Source organism: Temnothorax nylanderi, unplaced genomic scaffold (genome assembly GCF_030848795.1).
Source record: "Temnothorax nylanderi isolate EJ_2023f unplaced genomic scaffold, tnyl_v1.0 TNYL_tig0002_pilon, whole genome shotgun sequence".
Lineage (NCBI taxonomy): Eukaryota > Metazoa > Arthropoda > Insecta > Hymenoptera > Formicidae > Temnothorax > Temnothorax nylanderi.
Genome location: NW_027249064.1, coordinates 2,955,380 through 2,978,770, shown reverse-complemented (window position 1 = coordinate 2,978,770; position 23,391 = coordinate 2,955,380). Strand labels below are relative to the sequence as shown.

The following is a 23,391-nucleotide window of genomic DNA, read 5'->3' as shown; positions in this document are numbered from 1 at the left end:
AATTTCCAAGTTTTCTGGAAATACTGTATAATCTTTCATTATAGTTTAATCTAGCATGCCAATGATACATGTACATACATCCCGTGACTTATCAAAAATTCGGAGCACACCCTTATCAGCATGCAATCACAAGAAAATATGCAATATCATAGCGGAAGAAAAGTCAATAAAGGCCAGACTGTCTTTATTGGTATATAAATATTTATACATCATTAATGCTTTCGATAACGACCCTAAAAACAGTCAATTCAATGCCGGGGGACAAAACGTTCGACAAAAAAGGGTCGTTTGTAGTTTTTGCGTTCATTAATGTAGTACTTATAACACAACCTCAGGTTCTTATCGACCTCCTGAACAAAATAAATTCTCTCGGTCTCTCGGTTCTTCCAGCGATGCTCGTAAGGTTATGTTTCCGCGGTGCAGATCGATGGTAGAAACCCGCGCATGATCAGATGATCTACTCTGCAGTGTTTAGAATAACGATGGAATTCAGTCACATTGCCGCTCGTGGCCTTTCACCGCTGATTGTGCCTTTCAATTCGTCCCTTCCAGAGATCCGCGAGCCTGATTGATGCCTCTTAACAAGTTCCATCCTGCTTCACAATGGAAAATCCCGGCCTAGCCTGGCGTCATAGTCATAGTGTCAGGAAGTGTTCCACGTGGCAGATCGACGCGCGTCACGCGCGATTCCAGATTCCAGTAATCGAACAGGCCAGGCCTGTTCATTTTGCAACGCAACAATCAACGTAAACGGTTCTTCGTTCTTCTCCGTCCCCCCCCCCCCCCCTATGCAGATAATTCGATCGCAGGGAGGAGACTTCATGTAAATTAATTTGCATGTGAGTACGAGCGTACGAATTACATAAATATATTGCGCTGTCAAACGCTGTTGAAGTTAAATACCACGAAATGATAAGATGCTTTTATGTGTGAATTTTATAGATCGCTTTATCACGAAGAGGAGAGAGAGATGTAAATCACGCGGGCAAGATAAATCACGCCGGCGAGAGATAACAACTACTTTATATATGAACCGCAACAGTTGCGTCAGCCTATCGATATTCAAGTGTGTCGCTTTCATATTTATCACGCTCTTTAATTTTAACGAGAGGTATCTGTTGTAAAAACTAAAATTCCGTTAAAATTCCTTAAATTAACATCAATATTAATTTCAAGTAATATATTGCAGTATTGAATAATTCCGATCAAAAAGTCAATATTTTGAAAGTCGGATTTCGTAAATCTATAAATATAAAATAGGAAAGTAGAAGAGATCATGGGTGAAACTAAAGAACGTGTTAACTTGAGCGACGTGAGTGACAAGTTTACGGAGGAGGTGCTGGCAGACGTCCTGAGTAGAGCGTATAACGGGAAGAAGGTACAGCTGACAGATTGGAATTTTGGCGAGGGATTTGCCAAGGGTGACAGCTACCTGTCGACTGTTAACAAGGGTAAACTGTCCGGTATCGTGGACGGTAATCCGAAGCAACAAGTGCAAGTTAATATCGTCGTGAAGTCGATTCCCAAGAACATTGGCAGAAGAAAGACTTTTAGGAGCGGAGAATTCTTTGGTAACGAAATCATATTTTATACAAAGGTGAGAATGCACGAAACTCTTCTTCTGTGTAATCGGAAATAACTCAAATACATATGTATCTTTTGGAAGAAAAAAAATAGATTCTATTTGTGTAATCGAATAACAAGTGCCTCGGTCTCAAACGAGTGTTTGTTCACATTACAGGTTGTCCCCAAGATTGAAAAATTCTTAGCGGAGAAAGGACAAGGCAATCTACTGTGCATACCACGTTACTTGGCTTCTTACATGGACGGTGAGAACGATTTCATAGTCTTGGAGGACGTCTCTCCCCTGGGATTTGGACCTGCGTCCAGACAAAGCTGCCTGGACTGGGCGGAGTGCACCGTGATCTTGAAAACCTTGGCGAAATTTCACGCTATTTCATTTGCGTACAAGGACCAAAAGAAAGAGGAGTTCGCAGAAATTGCAAGCTACTTGAAAGAAACCTACTTTGGCAGTGAACATTGGAACTGGTACCAAAAATTCCATGTAAGTGATATTACGTTGTATCTTAATGTAATTATCAGTAACATTATCTTTGCTTACAGAAAAAGCTGACGGATATAGCTAAACATGCGTTAAAAATGGAATATCCCAACAGTAAAGCCGAGAAGCAATTCAATTCCTATGAATTTGGTTCGCTCTATGACAAATGCTCAGAATTAATTGAGAGGAAAGATGCTCCGACGTCTATTATAACCGCGGGTGACTGTTGGGCTCCGAATTTTCTAGTCCGAGACGCCGGGCGAAATAAAAAAGAAGCACTAATGCTGGACTTTCAGCTCGCGCGTTGCACTAGTCCTATCATGGATCTATCGTTGTTAATTTATTCTTGCACTCAGAAGGCATTTCGAGATCAGTATTATGATGATATATTGAAAATTTATCATTCCGAATTGAGCAGCGCCATTAAATCTCTTGGATCCGAACCAGAGAAGATTTATCCGTGGGATTTATTTATGAGAGAGGTAAAATTACTATTTTGCGTTTGAAATTTTAAAAGGGTATCGTACTAATATTGATATCAATTGCAGGTGAAGGAGTATTTCATAATTGGATTAACGTTCTCTATTGAAGCTGTTCCATTTTGTCTATTGGATCCATCTCAGTCATTCGATTTAGATGCCATTATCAAGGGCGACGAGGCAGTAAATATTGATGACGTATGGACATTATCTAATATCGAAACATCAAGTGGAAGGCAAAGATTAGCAGATATAATTGTCCATGCAGTTGAAAATGGATATTTATGAAAATGGAAATTTTTACATGTAATTAGCCTTTTCGCATCGACATAGAAAATTGTGAAGCATGACTGCTTCATTTTAACAAAATAATAATCCACATTATTGGAATTAATATATATAATGTTCTGCCGAAGTAAGTAGTATTGGAATAGTATTATTGATATATATCATATATGTATATATGTAATTAACTTTAATAAAATCTCACTTTCACATATTTATATTTTTTCAATAGATATATATCTCAAAATTATATTCATACATATCTGGAATAAAATTGTATGCGGTTTTTATTAAAAATATGTAGAATTAAATAAAATATAGACAATCCATGTCTTTTTGTATAATTTTAATTATAACAACGTAGATTAATGAAAATATAATTTGTATAAGAGAAATATAGCCACCCATTAACTTTTCATTAGGTCATATATGATATAAATATAAGGATCTAAAATTTCGTGTTATCACATAGTAATATTAACAGGGTGGACAGTGTTGGTAGAAATATTTTGTATTTTTTCTTTTTTTTTTGCTTCTTTTTTAGGAAAAGTACATCTATTGCTGACAAGCATAATATGTTAATGATAAGTGCATCACAGATGCATATTTGATGTTAATAATCTTGCTGCGCAAAGCAAATAACTTTGAAGACGTTGAAAAATGCCTTTCTCGCAATCGATAGTCCTCTTGTGTATCTACTGCAAGAGATCGCGATAAAGTTAGTTGGATGTTATTAAAAGTCACGTGATATCGAGAACATTGCACGGATGACATATTCACATATATAATAGCGCGACGGTGTACATCACTATGGGACACACGTCTATGCGTTTTGATGCTGAGCATTGATCGTCACAACGTTACTCGCATCAAAGACAGTTGTGTCCTCATCGTCCTCCTCTTCTAGTGGCAGCGGTCGCATCTCGACGTCTTGCCTGTGCGTGAGGACACCGTATTTTCGAACCAACTGGGCGCGTGTCTTACTTAACCTGCCGATAAGAGTAACCATTAAAGCCATTAAGTATATAATCCGTCACACAGATATCTGTATATATCGTTCTTGCGATACTGTTATCTATTAAAACGCACCTAAAACTACGGAACACGATGTAGGCCATGACAAGGATGCTTAGTCCCACGAAGACTAAGAAGCCACGTACAAGAGCACCAGTGTTGAAGGACGTGTGGCCTTCGCTGGACTGCCATGTCAAATCAATAACAAGAATAAATAAATCAATAACTAGAATACATCAAGACAGTGATATAATTTTATGTGGTATGAAACGCTGTCCATAGATTTAAATTTACATTATGCAGGATGTTCCTAAAGGATATTTGCAAAAAAAATGCAAAAAACCAGCCTATTATATAAAATAAATAGTGTAAAGGTTACATATTCTTTCCACGTATAATAATAAATATAAAACATTAATATCTGCTAATATTAGTCTATCTATTAATATATATTCATATTTAATTAGTCTATTAATGTAGCACAATTTGCACAATATGTAGGTATATTAGCATTAATATTTGCAGGATGCTGCAGTTTTACGCAGTTATGTATTATAACTAGAAGCAACTGCTTTAGTATAACCAAGATGCAAATTATTCTCAAGTTTTTTCCTCAGACACTGATAAAAAGTAGAAAATAATAACAAAAATTATTCTGGTGCGTAATAAGCTGATAATCAATTTTTTCTACCCGCTGACTTCACCATGCGTTTATCTCTGCAGCGTATGCAAGAAACTATTGCCTCTAATCTTGATTTAGAATAAAAACAGAACAAGATGAGAGCGATTCTTGTTCTCCAGAATATAAGAGTTGTACAAGTTTCAGATCAGCAAAGGGCTCCTTTTACATACGAAAAGCATTCACATTTTACAGAACTGTCTGCATGAGAGCAAAAAATGTAGAAAAAGAATTTTCCTTCTTAAAGCATTATGTAGAAAAATTTTATTTCACATTCTCGTCTCTCATCTTTTCGTGTGGGATTATTATCTTCTTAAATGTATGTCCACTATGTTTATTCAACTTATGTTGAGTATTAATGCTAACACATATCATGCTTGTGTAATAATATGTCAATTAAATATGAATATAAATATATAGATATTTATATATTAGTAAATAGACTAATATTAGCAGAAGTTAGTGTTTAATATTTATCATTAAATATTTATTATTATATAAATTATTAAATACATGTGGAAGAAACATATTCGTAACCTCCACACTATTTACATAAAATAAATAAAATCGTGACCGCCGTCCACAGTCCCGATCAAACGAAGGTGCAAACCTCGTTGGACGTGTCCGCGGTGTGGGAAGTTTTGTTCGCGACGGCGATGTCCGACGGCAGCGGCTTCGGGGTTATGTTGTCGTGCGTCCTGTTGCCGTCGGGCGCCGGCTTCTTCGCGTCGGCGGGCGACCCGGCCGCGCTTTTCCGGCCGTCCTTATCGCCGTGCTTCTCGTTCGTTCCTACTACATTTTCGTTGGCGACCGCGGGCGCCTTCTCGTCCACGTCCGCCGACGGCGCGTCCCTCTTCTCCCGAAAACTCCCGTCGCAGACCGCCGTCTGCGCCAGCAGGAAGATCAGCAGGAATATGAAGAATTTCAGCTTCTGGATCTTCGACCGCGTCATCGTGCCGTGTCATTTAAGCGGCGCGGCGACGGCGACGACGACGACGACGAGAGCTCTTTCAGTTTTTTCACGCGGTTTACAACGCGACAGCTCGACGTTCCGGCGCGTTCTCCATGTTGCTCAATATTGCTCGCCGCTCGACGCGCAAAACCAGACCGGCCAGGCCCCGTCTCTTCCTCGTCGCGCTTCCTCCCGGACCAGCTGTTCCGCCACGCGGCCGACGCGGCGCGGCGCGGCGGCCTTCGGACAGTTCCGTCATTCCGTGTCGTCCTCGCGCGCGCGACGCGACGCCCCCGGCCCCGGCCCCCGGGCCCCGTGCACGCACATGTCGCGTCGCGTGCGTGATTAATCGCGGCCGGCCCTCGCGTTAAATGTTAATGCTCGTCCAGACCCAGACACATCCAGACGCTCCAGATTGGTGGCCGCGCGCACGTGTGCGTGTGTGTACGTCCTGAATGATAACGGTATCAGTTAACTAGAACACTGTATATTAATTATACGTACTAATAGGTATTAATAAATATACTAATTATAATGACATTAATGGAAGGAATGTATTTGCGAACTTGTGTTCATATGATTCATATAATGTGGTAGAATTTGATCAAACATCCTTTAGCAACACACATCGTGTGTTATAAAAAATTTAAAGAAAAATCTGTGAAGTGTCTCATATATCGCGTGTAACATTTAATTATGTCGCTGTTTCAATTTATTCTATTATTTTTGTACCATTATTGATCACGTATGTACATATACATAGTAGGTGCGTCAGTCTCTGGGCTAAAGCCATTAACTTGATCGCCGATTAACTTGTCAAACGATACTGTACTATTAAAGATAGATCGGAGACGGTAAATCATGTAGTTACAAAAATATTGATATGCAATTCTGCCGAATTAATCACCAATTAAGTTAATTAGAATTTAGTGGAAGTCATCCCTCCCCCCCCCCATTCGCGATTCCGGACGCAGTTTTATGCAAAATGAGTTCGCAGAGCGCTCGTTCTTGTTTATATTTACTCTTCGAATCCTTTTTTTTCCTCCTTTCCACGAACGAACGTTACGGTAATTAAATAGTCAGGTTGGTTGTTAATCGCGTGACCGCATCAGCGAAGCGATCGTAGATAATTAAGATGCTATCGTTGGCGATATCTTGTTGCTTTTAACCGGAGGTCAAATCTAGGCGGGACAAGCTCGATCCAAGGTCTTCGTAAACTTTTCTAAGAACTAAGAACGAAGTTTGTAATGGGAACCCTCTAAATGGCTCCCTTTACCACGGTTTATTTTAGCTGGACTGACATGGTATTCTGTTAAAGGATTAGATAAAACACCGTTGTTTCTTTCTGCCTCTCGGCAGGCTCGAGTATCCTTTTGTTCAAGACTCGATTCTTTCCAGCAAAATAAATGGAAGTATATCATTAAATGCCGCAGGTATACCTACCAACCTCGTTTTAAGATTCGAAAGCGACTCGTTTTACGTGCGTCTGTACAAAACAAAGTAATTTCGTAAGGATGACCAAAAAGGATGGATTATGGACAAAAATGTTCAATTCTTGTTTTTTGATAAACGTATATCATTTAGAAAATACTTTGTGTGTGCTGCCTCAATGCATATAATCTCCAAATTTTCTTAGATTATAGTTAATGATGAATTAATTCATCAATTTCAAGCATACATGCCCTATTCTTTCCTGCCCACAAATAAAGATAAAACGTTCTAATTTTATGGACGTGATCCCGATTTTACGAACAGTTTTTCTTTGTCGAACGATATATCGAACTCCTCAAAGAGAGATTTTGGTTTCAAATTCTCTTTTCGCGTCGTTAATCGTCGATCGTCTGAAGCGCGTTTAAATAGACTTCGCGGATAAACAATCGGCGCGAGCGTGCCAAGAATACGCGTTTGTATTTGCGGAATAACGTTGACACGCGTGGAGCGGACGGCCAATGGAAGCGAGGCGATTTGACGTACGGTACGCGCCTGTGTAATAACCCGGGGATGCAGTGCGGGATTTAAACCTGTCGCGGAGCCCCCAAGCTGAAGTCGCGAATCAAGCTCGCATCGAACGATACTCCGATGTCCATTTTCTACCAAGGTACATTGACTTTAATCTCGGTTCAATTTACTTTTTACCTTTTCTTAGTTCTAAGAATTAGAAAAAGATAAAAGGTAAAAGTTAAACCTAGATTAAAGTTAAGCCGCACCGGTAGAAATGGACATAAGAGTAACTTCTACTCCGATTAACTTAGTCTTAGTCGATCAATTTATCTAGTAATACCTACAGTATTTTGTTATATTTAATTAATTTGTCATATGGAAAAAGAATAAGATGAACTTCAGTAATATCTGCAGTATTTCGTTAATACGGACAGAAATATCAATTTTCTACTATTCGACACGTGAAAAGAGAAATTATAGAACCAACGAATTAGCAGATTGACGATCAGCTGTCAACGCTTTAGCGGGGATCTTCCGTCTCTCCACTCTCTTCCCAGCCCTTTTGGCTGCGTTCGGAAACGTCACCCGAGTGCACACGAGTATACACCCTTCTCTTTCTATCTCACCGAGTTAGAAGGAGAAGGGAGTATACCCGTGTGTACCCGGGTGACGTTTCCGAACGCAGCCTTTGTCAGATTCTCCGGATTTTTGTCGCCGACACGCTCTCTCTCTCTCGCGAGTCTTCCCGCGAGCGGGAAAGATACCCGCGGGCCAATCGACGCGTGGAACCGGCCCTGCCTACGGTGTATACATACATCCATGCGTGCGTTTACGGGCAGACGCGAGTCGCGAGGACGGTGTGAGAGCTGCCGGAGCTGCGAGAGTGAGAGGCCGCGACGCGACAGTTGGGGGACGAGCGAGACGAGCGGGGGGCGCGGGGGCGAGCGTGAAGCGGCAAGAGTGAGCTCGGGGAAGTCGCGATCGCGAGTTCGGTGCGTGCACACATCGGCTCGCGTTTACATACATATATGTATATATATATGCCCGTCTCGGCTGTGAACGGCGCGCCCGTGGCCGCGATCGGCGACAGCGACAGGTCGAACGGCGCGACGGATGGCTCGCGATATCGGCCGATCGGCTGGTTGGACATGATGCGCGCCTGCGACGACACGTCCGATGTACGATTGGAGAGGTTCAGAGCAGCGACGGCGACGGCGACGGCGGCGAGCGGCGCCGTCGCGACCGCGTCGGGCAACGGGGACGCGGACGCGACGGCGGAGGAGGCGACGTCGAGGAAGTGCGAGGGACAGCTGTCTATGCTGTGCGCGGCGAACAGCTGTTCGTCCTGCAAGCCTGCGTGCCGTACGTCAGAAATGGCGCAGGAGGATCACGGCTCGTCCTGGGCCAATCTGCCCACCGTTATCTTGCAGGAGATATTCTCGTATTTGTCACACGACACCAGAATAAGAGCCTCCCAGGTATATACCGAGAGAATTCGAGAGTGTGTGTGTGTGTGTGTGTGTGTGTGTGTGTGTGTGTGTGTGTGTGTGTGTGTGTGTGTGTGTGTGTGTGTGTGTGTGTGTGTGTGTGTGTGTGTGTGTGTGTGTGTGAGAGAGAGAGAGAGAGAGAGAGAGAGAGAGAGAGAGAGAGAGGGAAAGAGAGAGTGCGAGCCTTGCCAGGCCTTGCCTCTTGTTTTCCTTTTCCTCGCGCTGTAAACTGACCTGACATTGTGCGGCCGATAAAGCCGTCGCGTCAATCGCAGGAATATTTCTTATGGAATGTATACTGATGAGAGACACTACCCGCTACTATCGCTCTCTCTCGCCTGACATACGTTTGCTCAACCGTTATTTGCGTGGGCAAAAGTTTGATTTACGAACGTTATCATGTGTATGTGTGTGTGTGTGTGTGTGTGTGTATGTATACATATATGTGTGCGAGGAGAGAGAAGGGGAGTCACCACACTCACCACTCCTTGTGTTTTCTTTTCTGCATTACGGAGCGAAATAATGTACTGAAATGCCAACAGTCATTTACGGTGATAAACCGAGTTATCACGTCTACATGTGATAGAGAATAGAGATTAGATCTTCAGTGATATGAAAAAAAAATTATGAAGTTGACGCACACGTGATATAGTTTTTATAAACAATATTTTGTACCACAAATATAGTAGAAATGATTGTTGGACAGCACTTTATATGTAGATGTTATTTATATCAATGTGACTATCAATTTATTAAGATTTGTACTTAATTAATACAAGATTTGTTCAGTGGACTTGTTATTTGATTTCCATAGGTGTGCAAAAATTGGAGATGTACCTTGTTCCACCCAAACTTCTGGAAAAAAATCACTTTTGTGTTCAGAGATCAGGACAGCGTTGTGTGGGCCCGGTTCGTAAAGCCAGATTCACCATTCGTTTGTTGACTAATTAAGTGTCATACGATACACGTAGCACGTTTGTTATAGATTCTTGGCAAATCGTTTTGCTCTGAGTGTGCACGAAGCTACCATTCGTTGGGATATACCTAGATATGTCAATTGCATAGGTGAAACGTACAGGCTCTTAAAGAAACTAGGCCAAAATAGACAATTGAGAAAATTGTTCTTGGAATTCAATAGTAATACTTATGATCCTCCCTTTGACAACGTGGACGACAGGTATTGATAAATTGATCTTATCTAGAGTACAAATCAGCTTTCTCGTTGAATAAACTTGGATTGTTTGTCTTTCAGTAACTACAAAAGTTCCGCATCATTAGTAAAGTCTGTGGTAAATATTATTGAGACTTCTAATTGCCTGGAGACCCTGAGTCTGGGATGCAGGGAAGAGTTGATAATGAATTTGTCTACGATTTTGGAACCCCTCCGTCTTCATCACTCCAAACATTTGACACACCTCAGTCTGGCATCCATCAAGGACGATCCTGATTATTATGACTTCTTCGAGCTTGATAACTCTATTTTTAATTCATTTATCAGATTGTCTATCTTAACTCTGGATTATGAGTATGTCAGTGATACTTTGTTGGAAGCGTTAGATAATGGATGTATGCAGAGACTTGTGATTCATATACATGGCTGGAAAGAGGATTATCCAGGAACAACAAATATGGCCTGGCAAATGTTTGTTCAAAAAAAGTGAGTTACAGTAGTGCTACCCATATTTGGAATTATTTAGATTGTTGGCAAGAATAATATCTCGATGAAAAAAAAAAACGTGCATAAATGTTTATTTATTTGCAGTCCACAGTGTGAATTAAGGCTCAATCTTATACATTCTTACGCCGGCGTTAAGGTTTTGGATACTGACATATTCTGTCCTGCTATGCCATTGACACACTTACAAGTTCTGTTCTGTGAAAACATTAATATCAGAGCGCTACATCGATTATCAATGTGGTATGCGCATACGCTGAAATCATTGACATGGATAGACTCGATAGATCGCAAGCAGCATATGCCATCCACATTTGATCCAAACGATCCAAATGGGTAAGAAAATTCTCCACTTTGACTTATATTTTTCTGGTGATAGTATAATTTATACGTAGATATATATTTCGATTATAGTCCAGACTCTTTGGTGTTGGTGGCATGGAAGTGTACTAAACTTACAAAGATGGTGTTCCTCGGTCATAAATATTACCAAGAGAATCTGTTGGCCATCGCGCGTCTCAGAGGCAGCACTCTTAAATTATTGGTATTCGCAAAAAGTGATATTACCTCTGAATTTGAATTGTGGCTTCACAATCAAGCTGAAAGCATCAGACGTGTAAGTAATACAAGCATTTTGGTAAATATCTTTTGTATTTTTAAATATAAGAAATTAGACGTTGCGTTTCACTTTATATGATTAAGGGACTAACAATTGCAAAACAATTTTAAAATATTAAATGTTCTATCTTTTAGGAAATTCGAGATATAATGGGTCCACATTGGATGCCCTTGGATGACTCAGACCTACCAATGGTAATACTGAATCCTTTCAAAGGCGATAGTAGAGAAGTGATTATGCCATTGGTTCTTAGTGATCAAAAATAATTCGCGACAGAAGCCAAGGAAAATCTCTATTCAGTGTGATTATATCCAAAAACCATTTCTGGGCCACCGATATTCTGAGAAGTAATGTTATCAAATTACATCTTTTATTCTTCTACAAGATTTTTTTTTTAAACGAGGGTGAAACATCGAACAGCGAATACGCAGTATAAGTTCGAAATCTCATTGTCAACGGCGTTATCGTTTTCCGAGTTGGGAATTCTGGGCGCAATGTGTGAGAGATACGGAGAGATAAGCGCACACATAATTTTCTCCTCGTTTACAATATTTCTATCGGTTATTATATGAATGTGATAAATTGTAGTCAAACTAGATCTACTTTTGACTTGTTGATGATATATCTGATGCAAATTACAACACATTTGCAAACAGTGAGACGATCTCTTCAACCAAGAGACGATCTCTCCAGTGATTTATATGCACTATAGTTTTCTTCTTATGGAAAACCATGAGTCGCGCTTTGACGTTGACAAAGTGACGTTAGGAGTGTGATCACGAATGTACATTATCGCATTAAGAGCGATATATATCGCCCCTCTCGCCTATTAAGTTGATATTGCCAGAAGAAGCCAGAGTACATTTTATATAACTACAATTATTATTCTGGTCAAAGAGTGCGGCACATGAAAACGACGTAATTGAGAACAAGATCGCAGATGTGTCGTGAATCTTGTAAGAGATGTATAATACAACAAGGCGCAGCGGAGCTGGAGCAAGGATACGAACGATTTATCCAGCAGAAAAAGAGAAAGTGCGCCACACTTAGGAAAGAGAGAGGGAGGCTTGGATCTCGTGATCTTCCACTGGAAAGAATAACAAAATTCCAAACGTATGTAAGTAGAAATGCGTTTAACAACATATTTTTCCAATTCTCTGGGAAGTTAGGTGATAGCGAGCGCCAAGAGCATGACGTGCGAGAGTTAAAATATCTAGTAAGACTTCGCGAAGAGTTCGTCCGAATGAGCGGCGCGGGAGCATTAAAGAGTCTCGAAGACAAAGAAAAAAATAGAGAGCACGAAGTCAATACAGCGATCCGAGGTTATTTTTAATACCAAGACCAATCGGACGCTTCTGTACAAATGTTAACATAGCGCGCACCGGAAAGAGCGCGGTCCGCTCAACGAGAATACGTAAAACGCGGTTGCGAGCGAAAACCGAAACGAAATAAAAAAGAAATCGCTCGGTATATATCTACACCTGTCCACGTATAAACTTTCGACGGGTGATAATGAGTAGCGATCGAATGAATAATGCAAATATGTGTATAACCGTCTACACTCATCGTGCTCTTAGCGACCGCTGATGACGAACACACGAATATAGGTATATCTGTAAAATCGGAGTTATTATCCGCTAATCGTATATGTATGTATATGTATGTATAACTGTATTATCTGTCGAACTTTAAACACGTCAACACATCCGGACGCAGCGCGCATCTATTTCTGTCGTGCGATTAACAATGACGATTTTGAGAGCGTGTTTAAAAGAGAGAAAGGAAGCGAGAGAGAGAGAAAGAGAGTGAAAGAGAGAAAGAGCTATTCGTAACAAAGATAAAATACCAAAATGCAACCGTATATGCCGTATATACACACAGTTTACTATTCCGAGAGGTTATTTACTTTTTTTCGAGCCCTTGTATAATTATATTACATTATCGTGTATCGTAACTCGTAGTCACACATGTATTAATATTGGTTTTTATATGTGGTTTCTGTACATACATCTCTCCATGCGTTCGAGACACTGGATACACGCGCGAACAACACGGAGTTGCGTGCGGAAAAATACACGAGGAAGAGGGGGAAAAAGTAGGAAGAAAGGAGAAATAAGGGAAGCACAAAAGAGAAGGGAAGATGGAGATGAAAATGCGAGAAATGCGAGGGGAATAAAAAAAGAGTTTCTTTTCGACGTACGATCAGCTGTTATACAAGATGAACGGGCCTTAATATGTACCTGAGTCGCGGGTAAGGGTAAATTCACTGAGAAATCTGTCACGCGACATCCACCATAGAGAGATAACCAGATTAAACACCTTATAACGGTCGCCGTCCTCGCGAACGTGCGGAGCGTATGTGCACACGCGCCCACGTTCGCCAGGACCACGGCCAGGAACTTTAAGGTATATCACGCTCGTGCCCTTTCATTTCGTATTCCGCGCGTGTATATTTTTACATCAGATGAGAGAAAGGGGAGAAGTCTAACGCGAAACGAGAGGAGCCGACTAAAGGTTTCCAAGAGTCGTAATAATTAATTACCGTACGAACGCGGACGTGATCGACTAACGCTCGTCCGTTGACCGCCGATACCACGCGGACGGGACAAAAACTTTAACGAAATAATTTTATGTTTCTTCTCGTTTTTCTTTCGAAACGAACGGAAATTCCGCGTGAAGAAGAAAAGAAAGAAAAACTATATTCGGGGACGCGGTGCCCAGCGTGTGAGTGTGATAAATGAGCGAAAGAGAGAGAGAGTAAAGTGTGAGAGCAAAAACCATGCGACAATTACGCGAGAGCAAGTTCAATAGCGTGCGAATAAAGAAAGAACGAAGAGAAATTATTCGAGAGCGCGGAGCGAAATGATTACGCGTTTGAATGTACTAACGGATATCCGCGAAACGTAGAAACAAATCAAGTGATATGATAGTACCATCTCTGCGAGTCCTCTGTAATAAAGTAATATCGTGCGTAGAAAGGCGGTCGTGCGGCCGCTCGACGCGGGCACAACGCAACTATGTAACCACGTGTCGCTAGTGTGACAATGACAAAAAAAAACCACAAGCATAAGACTGAACCTGCCGAAAGAGGTGTATACAACAAGTCGAGCGGGCTGCACGCTGCCGCCGCGCGTTGCCATATTCATAAGGAGAGGCAGGATGGAAAGCACGATCCGGTCGAAAAAAAAATTGTCTCGCTGTTCCGAATTGAACACGGTAGCCGATCTTTCTTCACGGTTGTTCTCCGCCGCGCCTTAGACGCGGCTTTCCTTCCACGTTGCTTTCCATCTCGGGCCTGGTCTAAATCGCTTCGCCGTTGCGATCGAGCGAACGCGAAAATATTTATGAATATGCGCGTCGCGAAAGCGAAATAAAACAAAAAGGGATGGTGCACAAGCTAGCGTTTAGATCGGAATAAAGCCCTGAGAGAGCTCACTCGACGGCGGTTCTCGTAGAAGCCGATAATATAAACTAAACCCTTGAAGCAGCCTGCCAAGAATCAAAATACTGTAAAATATCAAACGAACGCTAGCCAGTACAGAATGCTAAGATCTATTTTTTAAGAAGCGAATATATATTTTTGTACTAAGGCAGGCCTTAGCGTGTGATCGTGTCTTCTTGCGCGTAAATGGCGAGACCGAGAGCTGTGATTGTAACGCGTGTTGGCTATACGAGACACAGGGAGAGAAAGGGGGAAATCAACACGGGGAAATGTACGTCGAAAGCATAATCGTGCATAGTATGCGAACAACACAGGGAACACGACACGGAGGATCCCTGATCGATTGTTACCGAGTGAGCTATAGGTATAGGCACAGGGCGTTATAAAATCGAGAATAAAACATCTGTGATAAAGTAGAAAATCTTACAAGCGTGTTCGAGGGTGGATGAAGATCGGCGAGTGTCGGTAGAAAGTAGGGGGGAAAAAAATCAGGAAAAATAGAAAGAAAGAAAGAGGGCCGTGGAGGACCGGAAATCCACGCGCGGGCGTTGATAAAGCTTGAACGCGCGAGATCAGCTATTTCTTCGAGACTTAAAAGGGGTGGGGGGGCCAGGGACTCCGACGCTCCGAGGTAGAGTTCGTCGTGCGTATGATCGATTAGTAGCAGCGGATCGAAAGAGAGCGCGAGAAAGAGAAGCGAGAGAATGAGAGTAAGAGACTGTCTTTCGACAAGATAGCCCGGTCTAACTAGCAGACGACGACGACCCGACCAACTCGATCGCGCGCTTTACGTGGGTTTGCGACGCACGTTTATTTTTCTTTTTTTTTTCTTCTCGGCCAGAGCTGGAGCGATCAGGCGTGTGCGTCTCGCGGAGGAGCCGTGGTATATACACTTATACCGGAAGTCTGATATACAGCGTAGTATATTTCCGCATGATCCTCGTCATTTAACGGCGCGCGTGCGTACCATAGCTCTAAAGCGGAACCAACGGCCGGCGCGAAGAGTTTTCTTGTTGCTCCGTCTACGACATTCCACGGTGAGAGGCGAGAATCGGTGACACGCGCGACCGCTCCGTCGACTTCTTAACGAACAAACGTTGGTCCTCTCGACTCACCCCCAGGTAGAGAATCTTTACGCTGCAGCGGGGGCTAGCGTTCCTCCTCCGATTAAAATCCCGCCGCTGACGGCGAAGCGCGCGCATTTAGGTAAATTATAGAGAAAGAGAAGGGAAAAAAGCTTTTTAAGTTATCGTCGACTGAAGGCAAGATCGCACAAGATTTATCGGGGTACAGCCGGAGTATGTATATGTATGTATATAGTTTGATTTTGACACGGACACGCGACACGTAGACGCATTTTGTTGAAACCCGCGCGAACGAAACAGTCGCCGTCGGGTCAGTCGGCGGCCACGAGTAGTGTATTATAAGTTCCTAAAAAAATAATAAAAAGAAATATCTTTACACGGTTTAAGCGATAGAACGAAGAGAGGGCCGGCATACGAATACACACGCCCGTGCACGAACAAGAAAGGGAGCATTCAGTTCGATCGATATAGATTTGTTCGTTCACTCGCTCGTTCGTTCATCCGTTGATTCGTTTGTTTTCGGCGCTTTCCAATACTTTCGGACACGGCACGGAGTAACGTCGTCATAATTTAACGAAGTACGAGTATAATGTAATCCATTCCAGTCGAATGGGAATGAGCGTGATGTAGCGTCGCGAGGAAGATCGAAGGCAGGCGGTGCGAATCGTCAAGCGAATCGGATTCGGGAAAAGCCGAAAAGTATTGCGTAGCATCGATCGGAGGCAGATGATTTTTTGCGATCTTACGCGAAGTTGTGCGTGTGTCTCGTTTTGACGATCGCGAGGATCTCGTATTCGTTAAAACTATTAACTTAAGTCTCTCAAACGACGATCTTGTTATAATTCTAAGAAGGCAAACGAACTTGTAGTGTAACTATTGCCTATTAGTTTCCGTAGATCGTCCTCGGTGTCGAACACAATTCTAAAATTCGACTTGCGTTATTTTTCGAAACGCACGGCTCGTACGTTTCCGATTGACTTGTACCTGTCGAGCCACGCGTCGGCGACCATCGCGTTCCGTTCGTAACGAATGATCTTCGTCCCATCGGGACGAGAACGGTAATCGCCAGACACGCGCATTCCTCTATCGATATCACTCTTACGTGTGATATAGCACAAACAGCGTTAGATGTAAGCAACGAGCTGCGTAAGCGAGAACAGACAAGTTCGTACCGTCGCGCAATCAAGCCTGACGGTTTCCGGAATCTTTCACGAAAGGGCTTTTACGGGGCCCACGTATGTATGTTTTGTCGCTATAATATTCGTTCATAGTTACGAACGGATCTTACAACGTCTTAGTTCTAGCGTGCGCGAGTAATGCCATCGAGCATGGGGTGGTCATTCGAATGCACATCCCGTCCCGAATGTAAGGGGACTTTTAACTCTCTATTGCCAGAGTTATCTCTCTGAGGATTCAGAGGAAAGCGAAGCACAATAAGCTAGAGTAAATCTAATCTGTACTTTTGAAAACATGAAGCTTGTGGAGATGGGTTTATGTTGTAACTTGAAGTTCAAATTGTTGACAAGAAAGAGGAAGACAATGAAACTAGTATATGTGACGTCGCGCAAGGCAATAGAGAGTTAAATCGAAAAGAAAGCGTAGCGTGTAATGGTGATGATGATCCAGAGCATCGAATTGTACCACTCTTCACTGCGATCTGTATTGCGTGATGTATGATTCGCGAGAGATCGAAGAACGCGCGCGGCGAAAGTAGATGATCTCTCGCGTATTATTTGTTCTGAAAAGGTATTAAATCAGCAAGAGCGATGCGAAGGAATTTATACGACGACAATCATCGTCAGATTTTTATCGCGCCGTCATCGAAATGGATTCTTGAATACTCGCCTGAAAACTGACTAAAGAAACGTGCTAAATCGATTCTTGACATTGGTGTAATTTCTAAGCGTATATTCCAGATTCGAAGCGTTTTAAAATAAAAGAAGCATTCGGGCGGTGTGCAGTATATATATATATATATATTGGCGTTATTATAATACTGTCGGTATAAAATTTGGTTTATCGCTGTAAGAATTTTTCAGTGAGAATTTCGTTCAGCACGGGAATGTCAGTTTTAGCTTTTCAGCGCGGAGAACGCACGATCTATCCAAGGGATAGAAACCCTTTAGTACCCAGGTGATGCTACCGCAAAATCTCGCCGAATTCAACCGATAATTACAGTCGTGTATATAAAAGATACCTACTCGTCACTTTTAGAATCCGTCGATTGAATTGTTTCAAACGGGTCCATCCTAGACTCAGTATTCAAAAGTGGCACCGCGGTATGTAAACGGTTGAATAAGAACGGGACTTTGTTAAGTGTAACAAGAGCAATCGAGGAAGAGCGAGCGTTGCTTTGCGAATGCTGTTCCCCCATCGGCGGAACGGAGTTGAAACGACGCGAAATCGTGACGGCGCGGCCAAGCGGACCAAGATATATACCTGTAATTACTTCTCGTCGACTCCGTAGCATTTAGTTTCGTTAAGTATTAGCATTGTCGGCAGCTGATGCCGATTGTACAACATTGTGATGAGGAATTGCGCGAAAGTCACGCGCTCGCTCTCCGTGACGGTGACGGCGTGCTCGCCGCGATTTTAGCGTCGCTTTCACATTTTCCTGTCTGCAAAAGCGGCGCGGCGCTTCGTCGATGCGTCTCGACATGTTACTCGTTACACACACGGCGTCGTTGATCAACAATGCCGGAAAAGAAAAGAAAATCCGCGATCGGTGCTAATTAATCGACGTGCTACCAAAACGTAAACGTGTTACGTCACACGTTTCCGTGACGCGCGTTGCATGTGCAGATATAATACGGGATGTCGAGGAAAGAAGATACACGAGCGAAGGGGTCTTTTGAATCTTGGAGCGTTCTGGCATTCGGCTTTTCCCCGGCGACGCAACGAGATATTATGTCCAATATGATCGATTCTTCGATCACATTAGATTTCGTCGCGAAATAGATTTTCCGCGCGTCTATGAAAACCCCGCGGAACTGCCGCGGATGAAGTTCTCAATATCGAGTCGTCGCTGAAGGAAAAGTCGCTTCCAAGTTCCTTCGTGGACGGAATAATCGTCTCACTATCTATATACTTTCCTTTGGACAGCCCGCGTAAGCGAACCTGAAGACGGTTGTCCTTACTACTTCGAGGACAGATCTTGTTCGGACATAGTTTCGCTGTATAATTAAGGAAACGGGTTTATAGGGCGCGCGAACGCGGGGGACCCGCTTCCTTTTCACATGCTTTCGATGCGAGATCGAATGAAAGAATCAGCATCGAATCAGCATTGAAGTCTCACTCGTTGTTGCTTGTGATGTCGGACCATCATCCGAATGAACCAACCGCGCTATATATTTTTCTCTGCCAATGTAATCGCGTCATACACTACCGAATAATTGTCTCACTTAGCGAGATTAACGAATTGTAAGATGTATATGTATGTACGTTGCGTGTTCGTCTATTCTATGCGTATTATATTGTGTGTATGAGCGCGCCGACGAGAGAGGCTTCGCGATCGTAGATTAATTATCGCGCGGCTTAATTCGACGATGAGGAATCGCGGGAGGTCGGTTTGATTGTGTTTTTTTTTCGCTGTCCTTTTCGTGCTCGTTGTTGTATCTATTTTGAGACTTACCGCGAACAACAGCGGTATTGAACACGAAGCTCGTTGTAATCGTGCATTATTTTCTAAGCACACTATCGATGTTATAGTTAAAGCCGCTTCCCGATGCCCTCGACGCGCGTCGAATCAACATCTAATTGCGAAACAATTAATAATACGCTGCAAAAATAATTAGAGGATCACACTTTCTCAAAAAGTGATAATACGTTTAAAGATTATTAATATATGTTTAAGAACAAAGGTTAATTTTTTGGGGATTGGAACCTCGGAGGTAATCTTTGATATATATTAAGACATATCACTTCTTGCACTGTGTGAGTCTTTTTCCTTAAAATCTAATCTAGTTAATTATTTTGTTGAACTATACGAATTGGAAAATAAAATTTATGCTTTTATTCATATTTTTTCATGAAGATATATTTATTTTTTGAAGCATGCCTTTTGGCACAGATGCCTTTATGTTGATTTTGTTAATAAAAATATATATAAATTTGTTATAAATATAAAATAGAAAATAAGTATTTTTATAAGTCTCACAAGAATGTTACAGGCCTCCGAAAATAGAGCCACCAGTGATTGAAAAAAAAAATGCAATGGTTCTCTCTCTTACACCGCAGTACTTTTCATATATTTAACTTTAACATAATGCTATTACACTTTTTGATCAGTTTGCTCTATGAAGGATTATCTTGTTCTCCTCTTTGATTTTTTAATAAATATATTTATGCAAACACGATATTTTTTAGCTCTTTTAATAAACTGGTACTTGAGTTGTTCGTTCAAAGCAGTGGTGCCTCAATTATTTTTGAGCAGCTTATAATATCCTATCGGTCAGTCGATTTAACGATCGTCGAGACGCTCGTTGTTGCGTTTTAATTTTTTATGTGCCGTTATGCATTATTAAATTAACAATAGGAAACGTACTCCGTTTATTCCCTCGAACAGAATTCGACTTAACGCTTTGACAACAGATACCAAATCCACACAAATCTTTGCTTATTGTTAGATATATAAGATTTAACCCGATTTAATTTAACCGCAATCATACGCTTCCGTTCTTATAAGCGAGATCTGATTATCTTATATATCAGTTGTTTCTCACAATTCATTTGACAGAGTTTTGTTTTTGCAAGTTGGATTTGGAATGTCACGAATTAACAGATATTTGAGTGATAAAAAAATTCGCTCGCTTCACATGTAGCTTTTAACGCCAATAGAATAAAAGGAAACATGGAGGATTTTTTTTATCGAGCTAATAGTTATGAAACAGTTTGTGATTGTCGTATCGTTGTCACTGCGTTAAATCGCCGTTAGCGCATCGAATGCAGGAGTACGTAGTCGTAGGAAGGGAAAAAGGAGTGAGTTTTGATTCTTTACTCGATTCTGTAATATTCTTACGTTTTTCTTGTTCCTAGACCATACGGAACTGCAGCCGAGCTATTTGCGCGGCGCGATGTGATACATTCTACTTTTTGGTATCTTTTTCTTTTCTTTTTTAATTGCATAATTAAATGCATCTTTCTCCGAACTGCTTGCGAACGTGTCTCTCTTGCAGCTTCGTATGTCTATAAATTTCTCCGTATTCTACTAGTGCATATTTCGGTACACACTCTTGACCCGTAACACGAGTTTTACGCCGCTAGTTCTGGTGCGAGTTTCGTCCTACGGCCGAAAATGCGGTGGGTGCACGAGACCCTTCCCACCCGAGTTAATTTCGAAGCGAACACCGTCGCGACGACGTTTTCCTGCGTGCCCCCGGCGTTTCTTTCCTCCTTCCCCTCCTTTCCCAGTCCTCCTCCGGAATATACGATCCCGAAATATAATCCCGGAAGTGCAGTCTTACGGATATCTGCGGAAGGGCCGAGGCTCGTCATTACAACCCGCGGAACCTGTGTTACGCATCGTAGAAGTCCTGTTATCGTACCACTTTAATGCTACAAATTACCTCCACCGTTTCCCGCCGGACGCGTAGTCCACGGGCGAGCATTTTTACATTATATATGTATGCCGGAACCGTTCTACGAAATCAGTATTCCTTCGACTTCGAAGCCCCCTCCCCCCCCCCCGTAGGATTGTGTACCGATCTATCGTTTTTACGTCACTTCTGTAATTAATAGAAATGTCTTTTGGAAATGTGAATCAATTTTTAAAAATGTATGAATCGATAAATAAATAATGCATGGCATAAGGAGTAACTCGATCGTCCCTTCAACATCCTTTCCATACGGTGTAATTTTATCTTATAAAAAATATATCTTGAATAATGCAGTTAAAATCATCGCTCTTTACTATGTTGCGAGAAAAATGAAATACAACTTTTCTATTATACTTTGTTTATTTTTGGTCATTTTTGCCTCTTAATAGGTGACGTTGGAACATTCAAAATAATTGTAGTAAATGACCAATCTTCCTGAAGAAAATGTTTTGAACTTTTCACAGAGATGTTTAATTCAGATCAGAAACGAATCGCCGCGTGTCATAAGATAATATATACATATATTAATTTCAATCGTGAGCGTCGCGCGGCCGAAGCGCGGTCCGATTTGAAGTGAGTCGCGAACGCGCGGCTTGTTTCCGATTGGCCGTGACGAGACGCGGCAGACAGGAGGAACGGAATTCACGGAGGTGGGGGGGGGGATTTATTTAGACGACTGTCAACGACTGCCAAAGCGTCTAGATGCCGCATCCGGTAAGGTCCGGCATTGGGGTGTTTCCGGTTAGCCCCATAGCTGGCGACACCCGACTTGCGCCAGCAGGGGTTGCCGGGATCTCGAAGGATGACCTATTGTCCATTTCTCTCTCTCTGTCTCTGTCTCTTTTTCTCTCTCCCTTGCCCTCTTTCTCTTCCTTCGTCCTTCCGCCCTCCAGTCACTCATCCGGATGGCGTGACACCGCGCCCGAAACGATACCTGGCGAAATCGAGCCCGCGCATAAGGTGGGGGAGGGGAGGAGGGGGGGGGGCAAGGCCGCCATGTTGTATCGCTCTCGTTAATTTTTGCGCAGAGGCGTCGCGATTTTTTTCCCCGTCCACGCGCTCAAGGTTGAGCCGTTGAGGTGCCCGGGCAGGCCCCCATCCCTCCTTCCTTTTCTCCCCGTCAACCTCCCCCTCCGTCACCCGTCGATCGCATCACCGTCGTGGCTCTCCTCTCTTCCGTCTCCACCGCGCCTATCTTCACACAGCCGCGCTCTGGGGCGATAGGATCAATTTCGAACATGCACTCGCGAATGCGAGTTGTCTTCGACATTCAGACTTCACCTCGCGGGTTTCGGGCGCTTACTCATAGAACGCGTTTATCTAGCCCGCTTTTGCATCGATGATCAGAAATGGAGCGCTTTCAGCCCGATTTAGGATGTAGGTACCGATTGAAGTTAGCCGCAGGCCGAATAATTAACGCGTAATTAGAGCGACGGAAGCTTTCTAAAAGTTCGTTGCGTAATAACGAACCATTTATTCTTCACTATAGCAATAAATGAATTTCATATTATTACTATGTTTTTAATGAGGAGAAAAAACAAGGCTAATTTTCTGAAGTCGAGATGCGATCGACGCGCAAATATGGTGAGATCGTCCTCACTGATTTTTCCGTGTTCCGAAACTCGACGGAGACAAAGAGATCGCGATCTTTTTATCTACAATGGAAATTCGTGAGAAATTCGGTCATGACTCCATCCGGAAATGGAATTTTCGTTTCTACAAGTCGCAACACGAGCCTGCCTCGTTCGGGTGTGATTCCGCTCGGTTGTATATCGCTTCGTCGTTTTTCGAGGCGTCATAAAAACCCGATCAGGTTCAAACCTGCTCGCAATGTACTCGATCCCAGCACGTTCGCGCATATTCGAGAACATTTTTGTACCATTGACCAGCTCTGGCAGATCAAGGAACGACAAAGTGCGTTCGTTGAGACGCGTAGAAATTTTCTTTCGATGATATTCGATAGATATCAAAGAGGCTAGGAGTAAGGAAGATAGGATTAAGTATGGTTGCATGGTATGAAACGGTATGAGTGAGTTAAGTTATTTTTTGTAAACCATGAGTCCACTTCTTGACATAA

General features: G+C 42.4%; 3 protein-coding genes across 4 annotated transcripts; 2 read left to right on the top strand and 1 right to left on the bottom strand.

The window, feature by feature from the left end:
- The first annotated feature begins 151 nt into the window (after positions 1-151).
- Positions 152-3,040, top strand: LOC139769455 (uncharacterized). The gene is made up of 6 exons (XM_071700553.1): positions 152-839; positions 943-1,111; positions 1,190-1,597; positions 1,742-2,065; positions 2,125-2,544; positions 2,611-3,040. Exons 3-6 carry the CDS (start codon positions 1,277-1,279, stop codon positions 2,827-2,829), a joined length of 1,284 nt encoding a protein of 427 aa, XP_071556654.1. The 5' UTR covers positions 152-839; positions 943-1,111; positions 1,190-1,276; the 3' UTR covers positions 2,830-3,040.
- A 281-nt stretch (positions 3,041-3,321) lies between these two features.
- On the bottom strand, positions 3,322-5,721 carry LOC139769474 (uncharacterized). 2 transcript variants are annotated; one of them, XM_071700583.1, is made up of 4 exons: positions 5,130-5,721; positions 3,916-4,025; positions 3,607-3,815; positions 3,322-3,524 (listed from the first exon to the last, which is right to left on the bottom strand). In XM_071700583.1, exons 1-3 carry the CDS (start codon positions 5,469-5,471, stop codon positions 3,650-3,652), a joined length of 618 nt encoding a protein of 205 aa, XP_071556684.1. In that variant the 5' UTR covers positions 5,472-5,721; the 3' UTR covers positions 3,322-3,524; positions 3,607-3,649. The 2 variants fall into 2 exon arrangements, with proteins under 2 accessions (XP_071556684.1, XP_071556675.1); XM_071700574.1 differs by having other exon boundaries at positions 3,322-3,815; positions 5,130-5,720.
- A 2,378-nt stretch (positions 5,722-8,099) lies between these two features.
- Positions 8,100-21,534, top strand: LOC139769451 (F-box only protein 33). The gene is made up of 7 exons (XM_071700542.1): positions 8,100-8,890; positions 9,714-9,808; positions 9,885-10,076; positions 10,152-10,556; positions 10,662-10,910; positions 10,989-11,190; positions 11,328-21,534. Exons 1-7 carry the CDS (start codon positions 8,441-8,443, stop codon positions 11,457-11,459), a joined length of 1,725 nt encoding a protein of 574 aa, XP_071556643.1. The 5' UTR covers positions 8,100-8,440; the 3' UTR covers positions 11,460-21,534.
- The last annotated feature ends 1,857 nt before the right edge of the window (positions 21,535-23,391 follow it).